The sequence below is a fragment of the Megascapheus bottae genome, chromosome 13 (genome assembly GCF_031878675.1).
Source record: "Megascapheus bottae isolate mThoBot1 chromosome 13, mThoBot2.hap1, whole genome shotgun sequence".
Lineage (NCBI taxonomy): Eukaryota > Metazoa > Chordata > Mammalia > Rodentia > Geomyidae > Megascapheus > Megascapheus bottae.
The window spans coordinates 8886637-8909396 of NC_143521.1; the positions used below are offsets into that span (position 1 = coordinate 8886637).

Below are 22760 nucleotides of genomic sequence, written 5' to 3' on the forward strand. Positions count from 1 at the left end.
GGAGAGGAGCCTGGTGGGCTGGTGGGAGCTGGGACAGCTCCGCCTCCCCTGGTGGGGTGCTGAGTCTTAGGGTCCGCCCGCTTGTCAGTCTCCAGTCAGAGGGCTGGGGGTTGAGCCCGTTGGGCGGGGAGGGGGGGGGGGAGTTGGGACAGCCCCGCCTCCCTTGGTGGGGTGCTGGGTCTTTTGGGTAGCCCGCCTGTCAATCTCCAGTCAATGGCCTGAGGGAGGGGGCTGTGGAGGGGAGGGACAGGATTCTAAATTCCTTGCCCCCCTGCTCCCGCCAGTCTTTCTCGGGCGGGGTGTTGGGGTCTGAGTTAAGTTCTATTGCTTGGCACCGCTCTGCTTTCCCGATGTGTTTGGGGATGCGCTGTATTACTCACGCCTCTGCGTCCGTCTGCGGGTGTTCCACGGTGGTGGGGAGTCTTTCACTCCGCTTGGGTCTCCGCCGACGCCTGTGTTCCACGTCTGGGTTCCGCTGCTTGGTGTTCTGGTTCTGTGTCTGGGTTCTGCTGCTTCCGCCGCTCGCTGGCCTGGTTCTGTGCTGGTTTCTGCAGAGGTCAGGCTGTCTGGCCTGGCACCCTCTGCCTGCCACCACTTTCGCGGCTTGGAGCTGGCGGAGAGAGGTGGGGGAGTGGTCCTCGCGTTCCGAATTCTTTGAGAAAGTTGGATGTGAGCTTTATCTGGATTTCTTTTCTGGTTTGAGTCTTTCTCCATTACTTTTTGAGTTTGTTGTTGTGGATTTCTTAAGATAATTGGGACTCCCTGGTTCTCTCTTTTTGTGAGACAGAGCTAGGCAGCGTCCCTATTGTCTCAGCGCCATCTTCCTTCCCCTGATTATCCAACATTCTTATTAGACTTGACTAAAGAGGGAAGGCCCAGGGTAAGGTGGTAGCCTTGAGCTGAAGAGCTCAGGGACAGTGCCCAGGGAAAGAAGATGTGAAGCTATGGAACCAGGGGGCCATTGGGATAATAAAAGGCACGTTTGGCCTGAGACAGGGCAAGATTCAAGACCCTGCCCTGGGTAGGGGCTGGGGAGCCACTGGTAGAGGATCAGCAAGCCAGCCAAACCCCTTCATTGGTGTCCTCACTAAGACAATTGAAAAGGCAGATAAAAGTAATGATTCCTAGAAAAAAACTATGTGAGATAAGCACTTTTGAAATAGGATAGAAAATTCATTTCCATTTCTTTTGAATTTGAGGCATAAAGATGTAACCGACCTTTTCTTATGTAGACTTGACTAATGAGGAAAGGCTGTATTTAATCATGGATGAGACTTAAAGAAATTATTCTAGGTTCCAAGTGAATCTGACATTGGTATACTTTTTCTAATTAGAACTCTAATTACAGACTGCTAATGTCCCTTCAGAGCCCACTATTGATTGTTGATTGATTGGGGTTTTTTGGTCTTCTAGTTACTTCCATGCACCATTGATTGTGACACATCCACTCCAAGACATGGTTCTCTAGTGGTGGCCTCAGATAGTGTCCCAGCTAAAATCATAGCAAATCAAATCATTCAATTGATTTTGGTTTGGGATTCCTCTTCTTCTTTACTGTTCGTTTATTGACTCCAAAGTCAAGGGTAAGGGGTAGGAAATTTAATATTAAGAAAATTTTGTGTGTGTGTGTGTGTGTGTGTGTATGTGTGTGTGGGGGAGGGTGGGTAAAAATGGGATGAGGTAACTTGAGGGGAGGGATGGGGCTGGGAGAGATGGGGGAGACTGATGGAAGGAATGATATTGATCAGGATACATTGTACTCACAAACTATGATGGTTAACTGTTTAAAGATAATAAAAATTAAAAATAAATTTTGAAATCTATGATATGGTATAGTACAGAATAGCATAATACAATTATATGCTTAATATATGGTATAAATGTTTTATACTTATACTCCATGTCTAGCTTTTACTATTCAAATTGTATGTTTACATTAGGCTAGTGAGTATGACATTCTGTTATACAATTTCAGTGTTCTTTTCTATATTTAATAAAATGGTTTCTATTGTTTTTCTAAAAAAAATCAGGCTGGTGCAGTGTGGGGCATGTTAATAGAAGATACTTCTGAGACACACAGTGAGGTGTCATAGATGGTTGTCAATGTAAGCCAGAAATTGCAAGAAAGAGATCTGGAGATAAAATTTTAGTATCATAATAAAAAATAAAAGCAAAAGAAAGAAAAATTAGTATCTTGAATAGCATAGTGTTAATACATACTGCTTACATGGTTTAAAATTGTATTCTTGATCTCTTATATTGCCCTCTATCTAACACATTGAAAACTGTGAAAGTAAACATTCGGTAGTGGCAAATGTAAATTCCTTGCAGCTAACACTCGGGGATGCAGAGCTAACTTCTTTAAGATTGAGGTCATTAGGATTAGCACATTAGCTGGGTATGGGTAGCTCACACCTGTAATCCTAGTTCCTCAGGAAGATGAGATCTGAGAGTTACTCTTTGAAACCAGCTCGGAAAGAAAAGCACAGGACTCTTATCTCCAAATAGCCATCAAAATTGGAAGTCGATCAACTGGTAAGCACACTAACTAGCCTTGAGTAAAAAATCTAAGACAGCACTGAGGCCCTGAGCTCAAGCCCAGTACTGGTGTGCATATGCAATCCCCCGCCCTCCCCAAACACAACAGCACAACTTTAAGAACAGAAGGAGGTACAATAAAAGGCAATGCATGATAAATACAGCATAATTAAGGGATTAAATACACATATTTAATCAAAATTAATTTCATAAGTATTGAGCTAAATATAAACTTAGAGAAAAGGGAACAAAGGAAAGGGGTAACAAAGAAAGAGTTTCATGCATAAGCAATAGCTAGTGCTCAATTTTAGAGGCAGGAGATGCTGGGGAGTCCGTGCTATTTAGCAGAATTGCATTAAGGAGGGAAACTCATAATGCCAGAAACATATATGGAGGCTTAGAGGCTGAGGAAGCAGGCCTGAAGCTGGGTGAAAAAGATTATTTTTATCATAATCACACGTCCATTTGTGATTCCCATTTGTGATTTTTGTGTCTCACTCAATGCATCAAATTGATGTTATAGGAACCCAAAATAGTACCAGCGTGTGAGGCAAAGGAACGCGTTAAGGTTGTTAAATGCTTAATTTTAGACATGGCACTTCCTCTCGATCAACTTCCTTTGAGAGTTGGTCTTACCATTAAGACTAACACAAATAAAGATAGTGCACGCAATAAGCTTATCTCCTCAGGTGATTCTGATGTCATCCAGGTACTGATGCTATTTCAGTTTATGTGAGGAGTCTTGCTAGCATTAAACAAGCAAATCATTTGAACTTTATTACTAAAAATGATGGAAGATGAGAATGAGGCAGTCACATTGGAAGGCAGTTCCTTGGTTTGTGCCTTCTACCTGGTACACAGTGTGCAAAAACGTCTTCAGTTAAAACTTAGTGGCTCACACCTGTAATCCTAGCTACTCAGGAGGCAGTTCAAAGTCAGCCTGAGCACTACTAAAGTCTCTGAGACTCTTATCTCCAATTAACCACCAGAAAACCGGAAGTGGGGTTGTGGCTTAAGGGTAAGGTGGTAGCTGTGAGCTGAAGAGCTCAGGGACAGTGCCCACACCCAGAGTTCAAGTCCCATGACCGACAAAAACAAAACCCAAACAAACAAAAACCAAAAGCCAAAAACTAAAAAAACAAAACAAACATGGTGGCCATGAGCAGTGGGTATGAATGTAATTTTTTTCATATATTTTTATTGTAATTAATAGAAGGGTTACATGATACTTGCCAGATAGATGGTACATTAATTCCCATACATTGATACCCTTTCACATGTCTTGGTCCCCATTGGTATGAGTGTAATTTATCCCTGCCAAAAAACTTTCCACGTTAAAAGAGAAAAATAATTTATGTAAGTGGATGAAAAATGGTGCTATTGAGATGTATTTAAAATAAGCTTATTAAAATATGAAACAAACATGAAATAAAAAGTATGAAATAAAAGTATAAACAAAATATTTACTTATTTAGGCCTTATGTATTAAAAATAGCATGAGAATAATGATTGTTCTTGGTATATTTATTTTCATGTATTTTAATGAACTTTTTTAGCTTTCTCTGCTTGTAATGTGATTTCACAGACATTGTTTTTCAATGTACTTTGATGTTTTGTGAATTTTTTGAGCATCAAGTTTATATGTCATATCTATTTAATCTAAATAATTGAAAAACACTCTCTATAAGGTCTGAGGTATCTGGAAAGAATAAGTTCTGCTAAACTGAAAATATCATCAACCTTATTTTTGTATTTCAATATAAAATTAATTCAGTCTCTCTTGCACACATTGATTTTTTTCTGTATTCACCGTTGCTTTAAGAAATAATTTTATAGGACAGAACTTGTCAATGGCTGAATGGTATGCTGAGTTGAGATGCTGTAAAGTGATCCATTTATTAGTTATGTCTCAGTCCTGTGCAGAGTAAAAATAGGTAGAAACTCCATCATCAAACTCATACAGAACATAAATATATCCTAAAGCTAAGAATTTTTTTCAAAGGATTAGCCTATAAATTATTTTAAAACCTATATATTAATTTAAAATTTAAACCTTTCCTCTCTTTGAGAACGCATGATTTAATCAATTATTTCCCATTTCAGTGGGCTTCTAATTACAAATTTTGTTTGTAATTAGCTTTGAAAGTTTGAAATAAGAGCCGTTATATGAATCTTTGTCTTTGGACTAAAGAAATTACACACACACACACACACATTCATATGAACACTTACACATTCTAGGCAGATGTATGCTAACATTGGAATCATGTTCCTGATTTCCCTTTGCTATAATTAGTTTTTCAGGTCAGGCTTTAATTATTTGCTTGGGGCTGGATTCAAACCTAATCTTCCCAGCTGGCGATGCTTTCTACGCAGCTGGGATTACCGGCATGAATCTCATTTTCTGTCTTGTTGATCGGGAAAAGCTCTTGCTAACATTTTGCTCAGGTTAGTCTCAAAGCACAATCCTGAAATTCACTTCCCAAGTAGCTGAGATTGGACAGATGTAAGCCACCATTTTTTTTTTTGCCAGTCCTGGGCTTGAACTCAGGGCCTGAGCACTGTCCTTGGGTTTTTCTTGAGGCTAGAAGCTCTACCACTTGAGTGACAGCACCACTTCTGGCTTTTTCTATGTATGTATTACTGAGGAAATGAACCTGGGTCTTCATGCATGCTAGGCAAGCACTCTACCACTAGGCCAAACTCCCCACCCTACATAGGGATTCTTAAAAATACAGTAAGTATGATTAAAACTATTTAAAATAGGGTGGCCAGAAAGGATCACTACTACACTGTTGGTAGGAGTGCAAACTCGTTCAACCACTATGGAAAGCAGTATGAAGTTCCTCAAAAGACTAAACCTAGACTCCCCTATGACCCAGCAATTCCACTCCTTGGTATTTACCCAAATGTCCAGAAACAAGGACATACTAAAGCCACTAGCACAACGATGTTTATTGCAGCACTATTTACCGTAGTGAAGATACAGAACGAACCCAGATGCCCCTCAATTGATGAGTGAATCAACAAGATGTGGTATTTATACACAATGGAATTCTATGCTGCCATCAGAAAGAATGACCATCGCCTCATTTCTAAGGAAATGGAAAGACTTGGAAAAAGTTATACTAAGTGAAGTAAGCCAGACCCAAAGAAACATAGGCTCAATGGTTTCCCTCATTTGTAATAATTACTATACACCTAGGACTCTCCTACCAGAGGATTATAATAACACAAAACCTAGACATGTAAGGTCACATAGGATGAGGGTAAATGAAAAGATCTCTAGGATATCAAAACAAGAGCTTTATTTTATGTGATTGTTGTTCTTAATGTACTATGTTATTTCTCTTCTCATTTGTTGCCTTTTGGTTAATCTCATATTGTTACAGTATCTGACTTTGTTACCTGGCATATTGCAGGTAACATATTGTTTATTTGTTTATTTGAAATAGGATAGGGAAGGGGGAAAACAAGATGATTGGAAAGTGGTGGGGGGAGGGACAAAACCATGAGAAGGGGTTCAATGTGAGAGAGGTAATGCACCTACTATCTGCCAAATATAACTGTAACCCCTCTATACATTACAATAATTTAAAAAAAAACAGACACTGGCAAGTTGAATCCCCAGAGCAGTTTTCTCCTCAGGAAACGGCCTTGGGACTTCTGAGTCCCCAGAACACTTGATCAAGAGTGGATATTAGAAAACTCTGCACCTGTGATCATTGCTGCCCGCATTCCACGACGTGGGAAGCTGTGGGCTGGAGCCTGGGGTCCACTGATGCGCCTGCTTCAGCTCCTCTCATAGCCAGTATCTGGAGAACAATGCAAAACTCTGCTTCAGAAGGCAACCTCCCATCTCCATTAGACTCAGCGTGCCAGCCACGAACTATCCTAAGCAGGCCACCGCCTTGTAACGTGTGTCGGAATCCAAAATGCCAGCTGCAAAAGTGTCAGGGATTGCATCTTTAGCTGGAATGCTCCTTAATACAGCTTCCGGTTCTGTTCATGGTGCCAGATGTTCAAAGAATTAACCGCTGGATTCCACGCAGTCATTGACAGACACAGTTATTCCTGACTTTAGAGGGAAGAAAGACGTGTGTTGGAGACAGGTATTGAATTTGACATTAGTTAGAGCAGATACTAAGCATGTCTTCAGTAATCACTGGATATAAGTTTGCATTAAATGATTTAAAAATGCCTTTTTCAATTTTTATTTTTTATTGTAATTAATAGAAGGATTACATTATATTCACCAGATAGAAGGTGCATTACTTCACAAACATTGATACCCTTTCTCATGACATGGTTCCCATTTCCCTCTCCCCCTCCCCCCTAAAAAATGCCTTTTAAAGTAGATTAGAGAAATGCATGGCTATAAAATAGGTTTTGACAAAATTCCTTCTCCTAAGTCTTTTTTGATTCAATGAGATAAACTTGGAAAATGGAATCAAGATAGTGAATCCAGCCGGGTGCTGGTGGCTCTTGCCTGCAATCCTCGCTACTCAGGAGGCTGAGATTTGAGGCTATGGTTCAAAGCCAACCCAGGCAGGAAAGTCTGTAAGACTCTCCAATGAACTACTCAGAAAAAGCCATAAGTGGCACTGTGGTGGCTCAAGTGGTAGAACACTAGCCTTGAGAACAGAGAGGCTCAGGGACCAAGGCCAGGCCTTGAGTTCAAGCCCTGGGAGCATGAGAAAAAAAAAAGATAGTGGATTTTACAGATAATTAGTAGAAAAACTGTAATGAGTAGAAACTACTGGAAACACTGAATATAGATATGTGTGTAGTTGTTGCATAAACTGTAAAAGTTTAAACTTTATTTTGTTCTGCATTCTATAATAAACACAAAAGTACTTTGAGGTAAAAATAACACTATCCATTATTTACTGAGTGCTCACTCCAACTGAGGCTATATGGATATGCCACTAACTCTTTACAGCAATTCTATCCAATTGCTATCATCTCCATTTTTAGTATGAAAGAAGTGGTATCACAAGGTGTAAATATGTTGCCTATAGGGACATATGTAACAGGCAGCAGAGCTGAGACTCATAACTAAAACTTCCCAAGGAACAATGCTACACCCTTTTATGGAAGAAGATACTGGATGTGTTGCCTGCCAAAACCCCCAAAGGGTGGCCTTTCCTCAGTTACTCCCTATGAACTCAGGGCTAGATCACTTGTCTTGCAGTTCTCATCATGTCAGTGGTCAGAATCTTAAACCAGATTGGATCAGTGTCATTAATGCCTCACATACAAACCAGATGGGAACCTGTTAAATGATGATCAATGTGGCAGCAGACCAATCAGTACGGGAGGACGTGTCTACTCAATGTTGTCAAGGCCGGCTGAGGCACTGCAGGAGTGACTTCAGACATAAGAATGAGCTCCCACACCTGGGTCAGACTAATTGGTTACAGCACTGCCTCGATGTGTCCATCTGTTTGGCTCATTGGGTTCGTGCATGACACCACAGGACATATTTTATTCGGTCATCAGTGCCATAATTTGTTCCTCTGACTATTTGCTTTTGTGATGGATTTCCATTTTATAAAAAGTATGTGTATTAGTCATTTTAGCTAAGGCTTTTTGACTTAAGATTTAGTCTTTCTCTTAAAGGAAACCAGCTGATTTGGGGATTTTTTTGTTTTTTTGTTTTTTTTGTTTTTTTTTCTGACACAATTACTTAACTCTAGGAGTAAGTTTAATACCTATACTTCCAAATTCACCATTATCTTTGTGAATTACCTATAAAATACCCTTGTCTCGTGCCTTAATCTGTCATTGGTAAAATAGTAAGAATAAACATAAGAACTGAGGTATTCTACTGACATATTTATTCCAAAGCACATACTTTAGAAGACAACATTGGTAATTAGGGGCTCACTGTGGGATACTAGCATGTCATGCCGTTATCAAAGACCAAGACTGATTTAATTGCACTAACAATGTCAGGTTAGGATTGTGGAGTGCATGAGCAGATGAAAGACGGGAGTTAATAGTCCTACTCGAATCCTCAAAGTTTTATTTTTATTTATTTTTTATTTACTCATCCATTTTATTTATTTTTCCAGTCTTGGGGCTTGAGTTCAAGGCCTGAGCACTATTCTTGAGCTTTCTCAAAGCTAGAGCTCTAACACTTGAGCCACAGTACCACTTCCAGCTTTCTCTGGGTCTTCATGCATGCTAGGGAAGCATTCTACCAGTAGGCCAAACTCCTGGCCCCTCAAGGTTTTATTTATGACAGGGTCCATATATTCAGAGAACATTGACAGGTTGGAGACTGTTCAGATGGGAATGGGACTTGAAGCCATTTGGTAACAAATGCTGATAGCTCACTGGTAATCCTTAGACTAAGAAAGAAGAGATTTGGGGGAAAATTAAAGCTTAGAAGAATTGTTAATCGAAGAGGAGGTGCTCAGGAGGGCGGGGGTTAGCAGTAGTCAATGGGGAGACAGCACTACTTGTTCGAGCCATAGACATTTCTGCTCTCAAAGCCAATCAGGAGCACAATGAGTGGCCTCAGAACTGCCGAATACTATGGTTTTGGAGGGACACAGTAGGGACAGGTCATACTTTTGGTGGAGATATTTTGGAGAGACATGAATAACGAATGGAAGAATGGACTATGAATTCTAAAACTTTATCCAGCTTAAACTATCTTTAATTCAGTACCAAGATTCATGCCACTTTAAACTCAATAGATCAATTGTAGAGGATTCTGATTTTGCATTCTTGCCAACTAACTCAAAATGCTACAAAAACCAAAGCTGCAGGATTGGAAATAAACATTCAATGAGGGCATTATTCAGTGAAATAGCAAGATGAGCCTATCTCATTTTTCTTTTAGACTCATATATTGAATATAGAAGAAACAGTCACATATATTTAGATTTCATAGTAAATTATTACTCTCAGATGGCCAGAAAATTTCAAATGTTTGTGTTAAATGCAGTTTGATGGATGGTTCTGAAATCTTTTTTTTTCTTTCTTTTTTTTAAATTTTTTATTGTGATTAATAAAAGGGTTACATGATATTTGCCAGATAGAAGGTGCATTAATTCACATACATTGATATCCTTTCACATGTCTTGGTACCCATTACCCTCCCCCCCCACCCCCTACCCATCTTGGTTTTCCCCCCTTCCCTATCAAATTTCAAATAACAAAATACAAATAAATTCAATATATCAGATCACAAAGTGAGATACTATAACAATATGAGATACCCAAGGGGGTTCTGAAATCTTTTCTGATCCTTATTCTGAGATTTGTTACTAGAAATGAGTGTGCTTAGATTATCAACCAGCATGTGTTTTTATTATTTTTTAATGTACTTGGGATTGAACCCAAGGCTTTCTTTTTTCATATATTTTTATTGTAATTAATAGAAGGGTTACATTATATTCACCAGATAGAAGGTGCATTACTTCACAAATATTGACACCCTTTCTCATATCTTGGTCCCCATTTCCCTCCCCCCAACCCCCGCCTCTCATCTTGTTTTCCCCTCTTCCCTATCCTATTTCAAACAACCAGATAAATATATATACAATGTATCAGATAACAAGGTAAAATACTGTAATAATATGAGATAATCAAGGGACAGCAAAAGAGATGAGAGATAACATAGTACATTAAGGACAACAATCACTCACTATACGGCTTTTGTTTCTATATCCTGGAGGTCCTTTCATTTAGCCTCATCCTGTATGGCCTTATGTATCTAGAACCCAAGGCTTTCTTGTATACTAGGCAAGTACTCTACAACTGAGCTACATCGAATCATTTTGTTATTTATTAATTATTGTTTAATAATTTATCAAATTGGTGTAGCTAACATTCCTGGTTTCAAACTCAAGATCTCTTTCCTCTATATATGCCTGGGATTACAAGCATTTACTCCTATATCTGGCTCAGCCTGTGCTTTCATGGAAATTAACACCTTAAAACCAGTTTCTAAATGATGCTTATTTGAAATGAACTCCAACTAATGGAAATAAAGAGGTTTTTTATCTTACTTTTTACCATTTTTTTTTCTGTCTTCCCCTATTTGTCACTGTTTTGGATTTCTGTACCATTTGTCTTGTATGTAAGTTTATCTGATTTGGAGAGGGGAAGGGGAAGCAGAGAAATGGTGGAACAAAGGGAGAACTAATTTAGCAGTGATACTAGACACTATTGAAAATGAACTATACAACTTGTGGGAAAGGGTTTCCTTCTGAACAGGAGTGAAAAAAAATGGGAGAAAATGAGCCAAGAGGTGACACTGTTCAAAAAGGGATGTATTCGGGCCGGGAGTTTGGCCTAGTGGTAGAGTACCTGTTTAGCATGCATGAAGACCCAGGTTCGATTCCTCGGTACCACATACATAGAAAAAGCCTGAAGTGGTGCTGTGGCTCAGGCTTAGAACACTAGCCTTGAGGACAGCCTAAGGACAGTGCTCAGGCCCTGAGCTCAAGCCCCTGACTGGCAAAAAAAAAAAAAGGATGTACTCGATACCTGATTTATGTAACAGTAACCCCTCTGTACATCAGCTTTATAATAAAAATTTATTTAAAAAATAGTTTCCATGACTGAGGAAAAGTATAAATGCTCACAATCAAAGAACCAATGGCATTTTGTATCTAGAGAATTTTTCAATCTTGTGTGTTAATCAATAAAAAATTCATGCCCAGAGAGATGAAATGATTTGCCATAGTTGAATGTCCTTGGGAAATTTGAACTCTTTCTTGCCTTCTTCCTCATTCAGCAATAGAGTTATATGCTGTCGCATGATAGTTTCACTTCTCTGCCTTCCTTTCCTTCTCTTCCTCACTCTCTACTATTAGTTTTTGTTGTGTTTTGTTGCTCTCTTCTTTCTCTTTCCCTCCTCTTCCTTCTTTTCCCTCTTCCTCCTTTTTGCTGATAATTTGCCACCTGGTTGAAATGTGACCTGTAAAAGATGATACATGAAGAGGATTCTAGAATATTATTTTTTTCCCACCAATACTCTTCTCTATGCTGATCAGAGGCTCATTTGTTGGTTATTAATTCTGTATTGTTCTCGACTCTCTGCAGTGCTGCGTATGATGCTGTCCTTGACAGAAATGTGGCCATTAAGAAGCTCAGCAGACCTTTTCAGAATCAAACCCATGCCAAGAGAGCTTACCGGGAGCTGGTTCTCATGACATGCGTGAACCACAAAAACGTGAGCTTCCATGTTATTTTTAAACCTTTGGCAGTGGGATATTGTGAGACTGGGAGAAGAAAAAAAACAAAAAACAAGTGCCAACTTGCACTGTTTTTTTTTCTTTGCAATTTCTGCCTCTTAATGTTGTTTATCTTGCCCATATGTTATATTTGATTTCATTGTCCTCGTGGTAGCTTCCCACTTAAAAATACTCTAAAAGCCATGTGGCAAGGAGAGGATGAGTTGGGTGAATATGTCTCTATTATCCAATTAATCTCATTTGATTGTCTTGCTCCACATTAACCCGCAAACCAAACAAAATCACATTGTTTTGTTAGGAAACCACAAACAAAAGCAAAAACCAAACCAAATCAAAACCCTAAAAGCTCTATAGAATGATAAACTAAGTTCATAACTGATGATGAATAGTTAGTAGATGAAGACCTTTTCTCATTTGTATGTTGGCTGCAGTCCCCTAGTGGCTTCCGACTGTGTAAGGTCTATACTATATGTCAGGCAACTTGCCTGGACAAGTATATATTTACAAAATATGTCAGAATGAGACCTCTGGGATCCTTTTCTCCAGGAAACTCACTGGGCTAGATGACCGGCCTTAGTACTGTAGAGTCTGGCTTCTTCAATCTCAGGCAACTTCTCTAGAACTCTCCTTGTACTCCATTTTCTCTTAGTGAAGAGATATGGGACATAATTTTATTTTTAATAATTACTTTCACAATCAAATTATAATACATTTATTAAGTATTTTGTAGATTACATACAACTGTATAATAATAAATACAACTCAGCTATCGTAACTCCCTACAAATTCCTTTAGTGTAAAATTTAAATATCAAATACCTGATATGTGAAGTGAATGATGTGTAGTTTTATAAACAAGAGGTCCTGCCAGACAGATGAGTGTTTCCACTAGTGTCGAGAAAGAAGCAAATGTACATATGAGAAGAAGACCTGTATGAGAGAGCATAGCTGAAAGATATATGAAATACAAACATACAGATTCTGGCTCATTCAGGCTCAGAGTCTCTTATCCTCTCTCTATCTCAATGAATATTTTTGAATTTGACATTTAAATTCAGCCTTTGAATGTGTGTTTGTTTTGGGGAGGGTTGTATTTTTATTATAATTAATAGGAGGGTTACAGTTATATTCGCCAGATAGAAAGTGGATTATTTCACAAGTGTTGATACCCCTTCTCATATTATTTCCCCTTTTCCCTCCCTCCACCCCCTCCCCTCATTTTATTTCCCCCATCCCTTTCCTATTTCAAATTAATAATAATAGTATATACAATATACCAGATAACAAGGTAAGATATGGTAACTATATGAGAATAACCAAGGGACAACCAAAGAGATGGGAAATAACATAGTACGTTAAGAACAACAATCAAGCTCTTGTTTCCATATCCTGGAGGTCCTTTCATTTAGCCTCATCCTATATGGCCTTATTGTGTTTGTTGAATGAGTGAAATGTGCCATGCACAAGTCTAGATGTTTTTGTTGCTAGGATCATAGCAGGAAGAAAACCAAGACAAAGCATGGAAGTTGGGCCAGGCATGTGGCCTAGTGGTAGAGTGCTTGCCTAGCATGCACAAAGCCCTGGGTTTGATTCCTTGGTACCACATACATAGAAAAGGCTGGAAGTGGTGCTATAACTCAACCGGTAGAGCACTAGCCTTGAGAAAGTTCAAGGACAGTGCCTAGGCCCTGAGTTCAAGCCCAAGGACTGGCAAAATAAATAAGCATGGGGGTATCCACCCCTCCCCCCCCATTTAGAACTCTGCTTTTCCTGGCTAGAAAAGCAATAGAATAATAGTCACATACGTAGGATGTGAGAGGTTGATAGGCAAAGACAGAGAATTAAAAAAAAAAATACCAGTCAATATGGGTGAGACATGGCTATTGTTTTCAATAGATGGAGCTAGAAAAGCCTCACTATAAAGGGGAAATTATGAAGACTGTACTTAACCCTGTTATGCCAGGAAGAAACATGAGACTCCTTAGGAGGGAATGTAAAAAAGACAGAGAAAGATAATACCTTAGAGGAGTCACTGTATCAACCTGTTCTCTTGGTATGTTCAATGAAAGCAGAAACCAGATTGGCTACAGGACTGTGTGTGTGTGTGTGTGTGTGTGTGTGTGTGTGTGTGTGTGTGTGTGGATGAGTGCGTGCACGCGCACAACAAATTTTATTTTGTCAGTATCAGTTTGAACTTAAAGTCTTACACTTGCTTGGCTTTGCTTACTGGGGTCATGCTCAATCATTTTTGTCATCCCTTCAGCCAAGGGACCTGCTGGTTAAAGGATGATAGAGTCTTAAAGACTTCACTTGGAGTGGCTTCCAACTGAGATCCTCTAGATCTGTCTTCTGAGTAGCTAGCATGACAGGTGTAAGCTACTGGCCCCAAGCCTATAAAATATAAATATTTTAACAGAGTAAGCTCATTTCTAGTTAAATACATATTCTACTTCAGTACTTATAAAACTAAGGAAAGGATAGAATGTCAACCTTTGTTACTGAAGTTCAAAGTAAAGAAAAATAAGGCAGACCCATTAAATATTTAATAATGGATAGCAAAATCTTTTTAGAAACTGAACATTCCAGGAAGTAATAATAGGTATGCGGGTGGGGATGATTAACACTGAATCATATCAATTTGTGAAAGAATTCCTACTGGAAACTGCCGAATTAAAACAGAAATACCAGTGATAACCTCCAAAGACAAGCTTTAAATTGGATATTAGTAGGAATTAAAATCTATAAGGCAGCAAAGAAAGAACAGAGGAAATAATCTTAAAAGAGAATTAAGGAAAGTAAATATTTGAAAATCAGGAATAGATCTTGAGGCATTACATTTCAAAGCATAAATATTGGTTTATTTCTAGACAGATTAAAGTTATGTAGATTATTTACCAGGGGATAGACATTAGAATTTTTTTCTGTGTGTCCTTTTTTTAAAAAAATCTTTAGAGGTACTGGTACAGTCTCTTTCAGAGACTGCCTTATGCAGTCTCCCTCTCCCCCACTAGATTTGGGGCTTGAACTCAGGAGCTAGGCACTGTCCCTGAGCTCCTTTAGCTCAAGGCTAATGCTCTACCACTTGAGCCACAGTGCTACTTCTAGCCTTTTCTGAGTAGTTTATTACAGATAGGTTTTCCTGTCTGAAATGATTTTGAACCATACTCCTCAGATCTCAGCCTCCGGAGTAGCTAGGATTACAGATGTGAGCCACCAATCCTGCTTTTATAGTTTGTTTGTGTTCTAAACATGGAAATGCTGTAAATTCAATTCACTTCATGAGATTGATCCTGTACTAGAGAATCAGATCCATGTGCAGGCTGAAATGAAGAATATATCACACAGTGTACCTAAATGTATAGACCCATTGGCACTTCAATTTCAAAGTAATTAAGTTGCAAAGAACATATTACTTTTTCCTTTTGTTTGTATAGTTCAAATGGGAAAGTTGATATAGAAGATGAAATGTTTTGTATATAGACCATTGCCATATACTAGAAAATATTGAATAGTTTTGCACATATTTCTCAGTAATTTCTGAGCAAATATCAAACCATCTTTCCTGAGAAAACAGTCACTCTGCTTTTAGACACTCCTGCTTCACACAATGAAGCTGTTTAGATCTTTAACTTGCACTTTGCCAATTTTTATGAACTAGGTATCTACAGACATGTTATAAATACATTGCTTTTAATGTCTTTTTTCTTTTAATGTCAATAATGAGGCTTGAACTCAGGTCTGAGTGCTGTCCCTTAGATTTTTTTTCTTTTTTCCAGTCCTGGGCTTGAGCTCAGGGCCTGAGCACTGTCCTTGGACTTTCTCAAGGCTAGAGCTCTACCACTTGAGCCTCAGCACCACTTCTGGCTTTTTTCTATGTATGTGGTACCAAGGAATTGAACCCGGGTCCTCGGCATGCTAGGCAAGTACTCTACCACTAGGCTAAACTCCAGGCCCTAGATTTTTTTTCTTAAGGGTAGAGTGCTACCACTTCCAACCTTTTAGTGGTTAGTTGGAGATAAGAATCTCACGCAAGATCAAACAAGAGCAAAAAAAGATCTTACCCCCGAGTACCTAGGATCACAGCCATAAGCCACTGATTACTGGCTTTATGTCTTTTTATTTTCAATGTCTGCTGGCTCATTAATATGTAATGTTTAGATGGAAGAACTGTTTAAGTTATGTATATATAATTTATGTGCAACTGTGATAAGAAGTATATTCTCAGAGAAGTTCTTTATTATACATAATAAAGAAAAGAAGAAACACAAAGATTAGAACTAAATTTAGGAAACTTTAAAATGCATTTTCTATTAAATTCATTCATTTCACTCTTCCTCCCATGGGATTTGCCCTCTTTTCAGTTCACCCAGGCTCAGCTCGGTGTCCTTCCATACAGACCCATACTAAAGTAGAATGACAATTATGTCTCCTCTGACTTCCTTCTGCTTAAGAGCTTGAGGGGTTTGTCTCTGTATCTTCGCTCTTTTAAATTGCATTGTTAGCCTGAAAACAGATATACATCCCATCTGAACACACGGTTTTAGGTTTTGTGAGGCCTTCTAGAAAAATTCCCTAGCTTTTCTATTTCTACCATTGCTCTAGCAAGTGTCAGTTGGAATAAATGCATTTGTAGTTTGAAAATAATTCTCTCTTTTTTCTCTTTCTTTTGTCCTTTGCATGCTATTTCTTCCAGATTATTAGCTTATTAAATGTCTTCACACCCCAGAAAACACTGGAAGAGTTCCAAGATGTGTAAGTAACAACAAAACAAAATTCATGTAGGAAGGTCCATACAAGTCTCACTGGAATAGCTCAAAGGGAAACAACAAAAAGAAATTTTCCTTGTGGAAATCCAGGGAAGAAAGAGCTAGAGCAAGTGCCAGAGTGACAAGAGAGCAAATTCTGTGGTGGTATCATTTCCTGCCTCCCTTATGGTTCAGTGTGCATTATTGTTCCTTGCTCTTGACTCGATCGGGAAATGCTTATTATTTATTTAGTATTAATTGATTTAGTGAGCTTTCTAACGTGATTCTGTTTACTTTGAGATTTTTTTTCTCTTTTTTAACCTCATGGGATCTGATAAGGAACGAAATATTTTCAATCTTATTTTATTATCTGGGTGATGTATAGAGGTGTTATAATTACATAAACATCTTTATTCTTTTTATGCCAATATTTTTGTGATGCTTTGGATTTTGTAGAAAAAGACTCTGTCTAGAAATATAAAGAGAATAAGGAAAGGAAAGGAAGTGGTTTCTCAGCTTAGTGTAGGTTTTAACACATTGTTTCATTCTGTGAAAGTAGCTGTCCTGAAGGCTTATCTTATTTGTAATCCTAATACTCAGGAAAGAAGTAAGGGAATGCAGGAAAAATTCAACCTAAGATCATAGTGGAAAGTATGTGGGTATGAAATGCACACTAAAAAATGGTGCCTCTAGGAAAAACCTAGTAGTAGAGTAGTTGCAGTTAGCACACATGGAAGGTTTTTTTTTTTTTCTATGCTTTTGATTCAATTAAAGTCAGAGCTAGGAAGTAGAGAAAGCTTACATCTTTACAGAGATGTTCTTCCTTCATTAAAAGATTTCTTAGATTTTGTACTCTGGAACTAATATTGTGGTTTTACCTCCTAGTTACCTAGTAATGGAACTGATGGATGCCAACTTGTGTCAGGTGATTCAGATGGAATTAGACCATGAGCGAATGTCTTACCTGCTGTACCAGATGCTGTGTGGCATCAAGCATCTCCACTCTGCTGGAATTATTCACAGGGTAAGAACACTGGATTGCAGGTAAAAGGCTGTGGGAGAAGAGAAAGTACAACTTTAGGTCCTTTCCTTTATGTAGGAAGTCGTGGTCCAATACAACATACTTCCACACTCCTTGGACAATAGAATTAGCACCCAGTTGAACTCTGGTCTGGGCGCTGTCCTGACCTCTTAAGCTCAAGGCCTAGAGGTTAATTGGAGGTAAAAGTTTCTCGGCTTTGTATTGCTGGGCTGGCTTTGAACTACAATCCTCAGATCTCAGCCCCCTGAGTAGCTAGGATTACAGGCGTGAGCCACCGTACATGGCTAAATTTTGTATGTGTGTATATGTGAGATGAACCTACATTGTAACAATGATAATGCCATTTTTCTCGGGATTTAAAGATGTTCCTGAAGATTTCTGTTGTTGCTGTTCTTGGTCATGGGTCATGGGGCTTGAATCAGGGCCCAGATGATGTCCCTGAGATTTTTTGCAGAAGGCTAACTGTCTGTCTTTTGGAAACACAGCCCCACTTCCAGTTTTCTGTTAATTGGAGATAAGAGTCTCACAGGCTTTCCTCTGTGGGCTGGCTTTGAACCGGAATCCTCACATCTCAGTCTTCTGAGTAACTAAGATTACAGATGTGTGCCACTAGTGCCCAGCTGAAGCTATTTTTAATTGAACCCAGATTTTAATTTTTGTAGTAGTTATTATCTTGCTAAGTATCCTGTTGATTGAATGGAGGGAGTTTATGAGTGCTACTGGAGACTGGCTTTGAATTTCCTCCTTTGTTGCTATTGTCAGGATTTAAAGCCAAGTAACATTGTAGTCAAGTCTGATTGCACATTGAAAATCCTCGACTTTGGGCTGGCCAGGACAGCGGGCACCAGCTTCATGATGACGCCGTATGTGGTGACACGTTATTACAGAGCCCCTGAGGTCATTCTGGGAATGGGCTACAAGGAGAACGGTAGGGATGCTTCTGAGACTGACGAAGATGGATGCATGCTTTTCGTAGCCAAGAGTAATGTTATCTTTCATAGATATAAACTTTTCAGAACTAGAGCTGCCAGCTCTCCATTTGGCTTTTTAAATTACTGCTAGGGAGAATAACTCATTAAAAATGTGGAAGATGCTCTTCTGAGAAGTAAGCCTTGCTAGCTAAAGTGTTATAGCTAAAAAGAAGTATAAATGACATGTAGGTAAATAGCCAAGTGCGTACTGACAAGCACACATGTAGAGATTGAGAAGAATTGCCTAGAGTTTTGGTTCAGCTCAGTGAGTTTGAAAATAAGAAAAATTCCATTTTAACCATTCGTTGTTTTCATAATATTTTAGAAGGATGGCTAAAGCTATTGAGAAAAACTAACAGGAAGATCACATACCTTTGAAGCAACGTTCTCCACAGTATTAATGGAATAAGATAGAACCTTCTAGATTATTTAGTTACTTAAGCAGGATAAGAATTTCTTTAAAGTATCTTATTAATAATATTTGTGGTAGCAATCACATAGTAATTTTTAATACAGAAATTAGAGAAAGGAAATATTAGGTACATTGCCAGTTTCATAAGGAAAATCTAGTACATATGAATACTATAATAGAAGAGAATCTTCAAAATATATTCAAACCGGGTTTTAATTGCTTCAAATAGAGGATTAATAAAATACCTGTTTTGAAGCATTGAAATATATTATTTTAGCCAGAATATCTCTTGTAAGCAGTGTATCATAATAAAAGTACATTGTAGAGCTTAAAGACAGCTTGGTTAGAGTTGTATATCCATTCTCCATGTGCCTCTCATACCAGTTTTTCCATTCTATTTAGTTCATAGCATATAGGAAATTTATGGGAATTTTCCTAAATCCCTATAAAATATTTTTCATTGTATATTTCTGTATAGGTGCTACAGGGTAGTTTTATGAAAATTCCCTCATCACTGAAGTTAAAAAAATTCTGTGTGTACTTTCAGAGTAGAGGACATCCCATCTTTGTATGGAAGGTCAGTTTGCTGTAGGGGTATTGTCAGAGTTCTGGCACCCCTGGAAATGAAAGAAAAGTGCTCCTCCCAAGAAAATGTTGCCCATGTTATACACAAGCTATCTTATAAAGATAAAAGGAGAACCCGTGAAAGAAGAGCCATGGAGCAAGGGGTGTCATTATCAACAATTAATTTCATAATGTGCAGCATAGAGAATTTTGAATGTTCCGCATACAGTGGATCAAGGTGATGAAGATACTAATCACCCGAGTTGATGATTATTTATTGCACACATGTAGCAAATGTACCCTATGAATGAATTGGATGACTATGCCTCAAGAAAAGGGCATTGAAGAGGGAAGTGGTCTGAATTCACCTATTCTGACTTTTTGCCTCTAAGACAGTAGGTGTTCAAGCTCCCTTACCTTGCTTGAAAGGGAAGGGTTGCAAGCGGCTCATTGGCTTCTCTCGGTGCCTGGAGAAGGGGAGTCCAGGGCCCCTGCTGCCCCTCTGAGCAGAGGAAGGTTATCATGCAGAAGAACCTGCTTGCGCCTGCGTCAGGCATGCCTGCCTTCCCTGTGCACCTCATCCTGCACTCCTTCCCACAAAGTAACTCAGTCGTGTGTGTGTGCCCCAATATTCCTTTGTCTTTAATAAAAGGAGAGATGGAAGAAGCTCCATACTGTTAAGAAGAGGTGAATCATGTTTGGTTAACAAGCATGACAACTGGGAAAGAAACACAGAGTTAACATGTTTTAACACTTTGAATACCTTTTTTTTCCCTCCACTATCTATCATTAGCCCCTAAAATCATGAAGTAAAATCATTGCCCATTATTTCTCTCAAACTGATTTCAAATGGATATAAAGACTGATGTTTATTTTGAAGGGAAATTCCTGAAGTAAAAGGAGGTGTCTAGTTCTTTTTCTTGCCACTTAAATATGGGACTAATCATTTCCTTTTTTCAGGGGGGGTGTTGGTCAAATATTTACCTATTTTGAATAATACAAAGATGCTACTGCCTTTTCTATTCTTCATAGCTAGATGGAACAGAAAATAGAACAACCACTTCTGGAGGTTGATTAAGATAGTTTTTTTTCTGTGTTCAGCAAACAGTATCAAACTCAACAGTTTATAAAGAGATAGCCCTAGGCATCAATAAAGTCATTTTTTAAAAAAATATTAATTTGAATTCCCATACAAGACACAGTGTACGTGTATAGTGCTGGTTTCAATTCACTTTTTGGTCAATGTTTGCTGGGAGCTGAAAGTTGTACCTTCTAATCAAGATGCTGTTTTTTCTCCTCCTTCAGAAGTCAGTTATCTTAGTTAACATTGCTCTCCTCCTCTCCTCCATTTTCTGTTTCTCCTGTTCTAGTGGATATATGGTCTGTGGGATGCATTATGGGAGAAATGGTTCGCCACAAAATCCTCTTTCCAGGAAGGGACTGTATCCTTATACCTTTGCCTGCAGCTTTACCTATTTTGTTTCTGTGCCCTTTAATACGTATAATGATTTTGACACAAGATTAAAGATAGAAGCAAAAAGTTGGTAAGTGCTGTAATGGTAATAAAAAAGACCCTATAATTCCTGTAATATCACTAGTACTACAGGCTACCTACCTACAATGATTTCTTTTAATTAAAATTTCAATAGGTTTTTTTCTTCCTTTACTTTCTTGCCTGTGAGTCAAAACAGCAATAACAGAGACCCCTCTGATAGGATGAATAAAATATACCTTTATAATTAGAAAAATAAGTCACTATTAGCAAGTCATTTTTTATCTCCCATCTAAGGCTATTTAATGCTTTCCCAGCATGTAGGCTGTGTGGATTTTCTCCTTGCTAGCATCTTACTTCTGTCTATGGCTTAATTGATTTGAATTACTCTTGACAATCTTAACTAGGTCAAGGTAGTGTATCCTCCTCAAACATGATCTCCATATGAAAATTTATAATTATTATTCAAATTGCCGCAGGTCAGGCGAGTTTAAAACAGGCTTTGCTCTTTTGACTTCAAGGTGTGACAGAGAATTAATTGCTTTCCCAACCAAGTTTAGAATTTTACAAAACAGTGTGAACTTCAGTTCTGTCACTGAGTAGGTCCCATCAGAAATTTCTTAATGTCATATGCTAGATTATATGTAGACTTTGCCAAAAAAACCCTACACAGACATCTAGGTACATGGAACAAAGGAAGAAGTTTAATGCCAGGAAAGGGACAGGCAGACCCCCTTTCCACATAGGTGAGCATGTGGGAAGAAGCGCTGGCTATATTGTTGGTTGTAGGGAATTGGCCTTGCTACCTTATATGATCATGGCCTGATCATTTCAGATGACCTAGAGGATCGGTAGGGTTCAGGGGAACTTTGCTGGCCTGCATGGTGATAGCTCAGCCTTAGGGAGCTGTCCCAGGCCAAGAGGGTTGGCAGCTAATTATACTGAATGGGCCTAATGTTGCTAGGGAACAGCGTGCTGGGCTGTGAGATAGGGGACCACCAGGCTTGCATCATCACCATTATTATGTATGGGTTAGAATGATAAAGTAAGCAGCTATATTTTGGAAATAGCAAAAAATGCCTTGTATAATAAAGTATACATTTGGGTTTGTACTATATAGGTAATAGAATTACATACGAACAGAAAATTCAACTTTTATGAGTATAGGAATACTCAACTAATGAACATGAGTATAAACCTAAGCCATTAACATCAGCCAAGTAGAGCAGTGAAGATAAATTCAACATTGTAATCACATATGAATTTCTTTAAATTGGCAATAAGAAATATGGTCTATAACGCTCCTTGGCCATTTCATTTGAATACAGATGTTCTATAAAGCAGCTCTTTATTTATTTTGTTTATTTATTTAAATTTTTAGTGGTATTCAGTGCCTCACATTTCTTAGGCAGGTTTTCTTCCACTTGAGCCACATCCATAACTTCTGCCCTTGTTGGTCTGCTTTTGTTATTTTTCAGAGAGGATCTTGTGCAAGGAATATTATGATTATTATTTCAGTAGATAAAAATCTGACTTAAGAAATAGTTGATGTTAATATGAAAATACATTTAATCCAGGCACTGGTATCTCACATCTGTATTCCTTGCTGTTCAGGGGGCTGAGTTCTGAGCATCATGGTTTGAAACCAGGCCTGGCAGGAGAGTCTGTGACACTCTTTGCTCTAGTTAACCAGCAAAAAACTGTAAGGGGAGCTGTGGCTCAGATGGTAGTGTGTTGACCTTGAGCATAAAAGCTTAGAAACAGTGCCTAAGTCCTTAGTTC

General features: G+C 38.6%; 1 protein-coding gene across 5 annotated transcripts in view; it reads left to right on the top strand.

Annotated features, from left to right (window-relative positions):
* Mapk10 (mitogen-activated protein kinase 10) overlaps positions 1 to 22760 on the top strand; it is a 300242-nt gene that overhangs the window by 209910 nt on the left and 67572 nt on the right. For all 5 annotated transcript variants that reach the window (XM_090343267.1, XM_090343269.1, XM_090343268.1 and 2 more), the window contains 5 exons: positions 11602 to 11731; positions 16446 to 16504; positions 17383 to 17521; positions 18302 to 18467; positions 20857 to 20928. In XM_090343267.1, coding sequence (XP_090199393.1) covers positions 11602 to 11731; positions 16446 to 16504; positions 17383 to 17521; positions 18302 to 18467; positions 20857 to 20928 — 566 coding nt within the window. The remainder of the gene's footprint in view (positions 1 to 11601; positions 11732 to 16445; positions 16505 to 17382; positions 17522 to 18301; positions 18468 to 20856; positions 20929 to 22760) is intronic.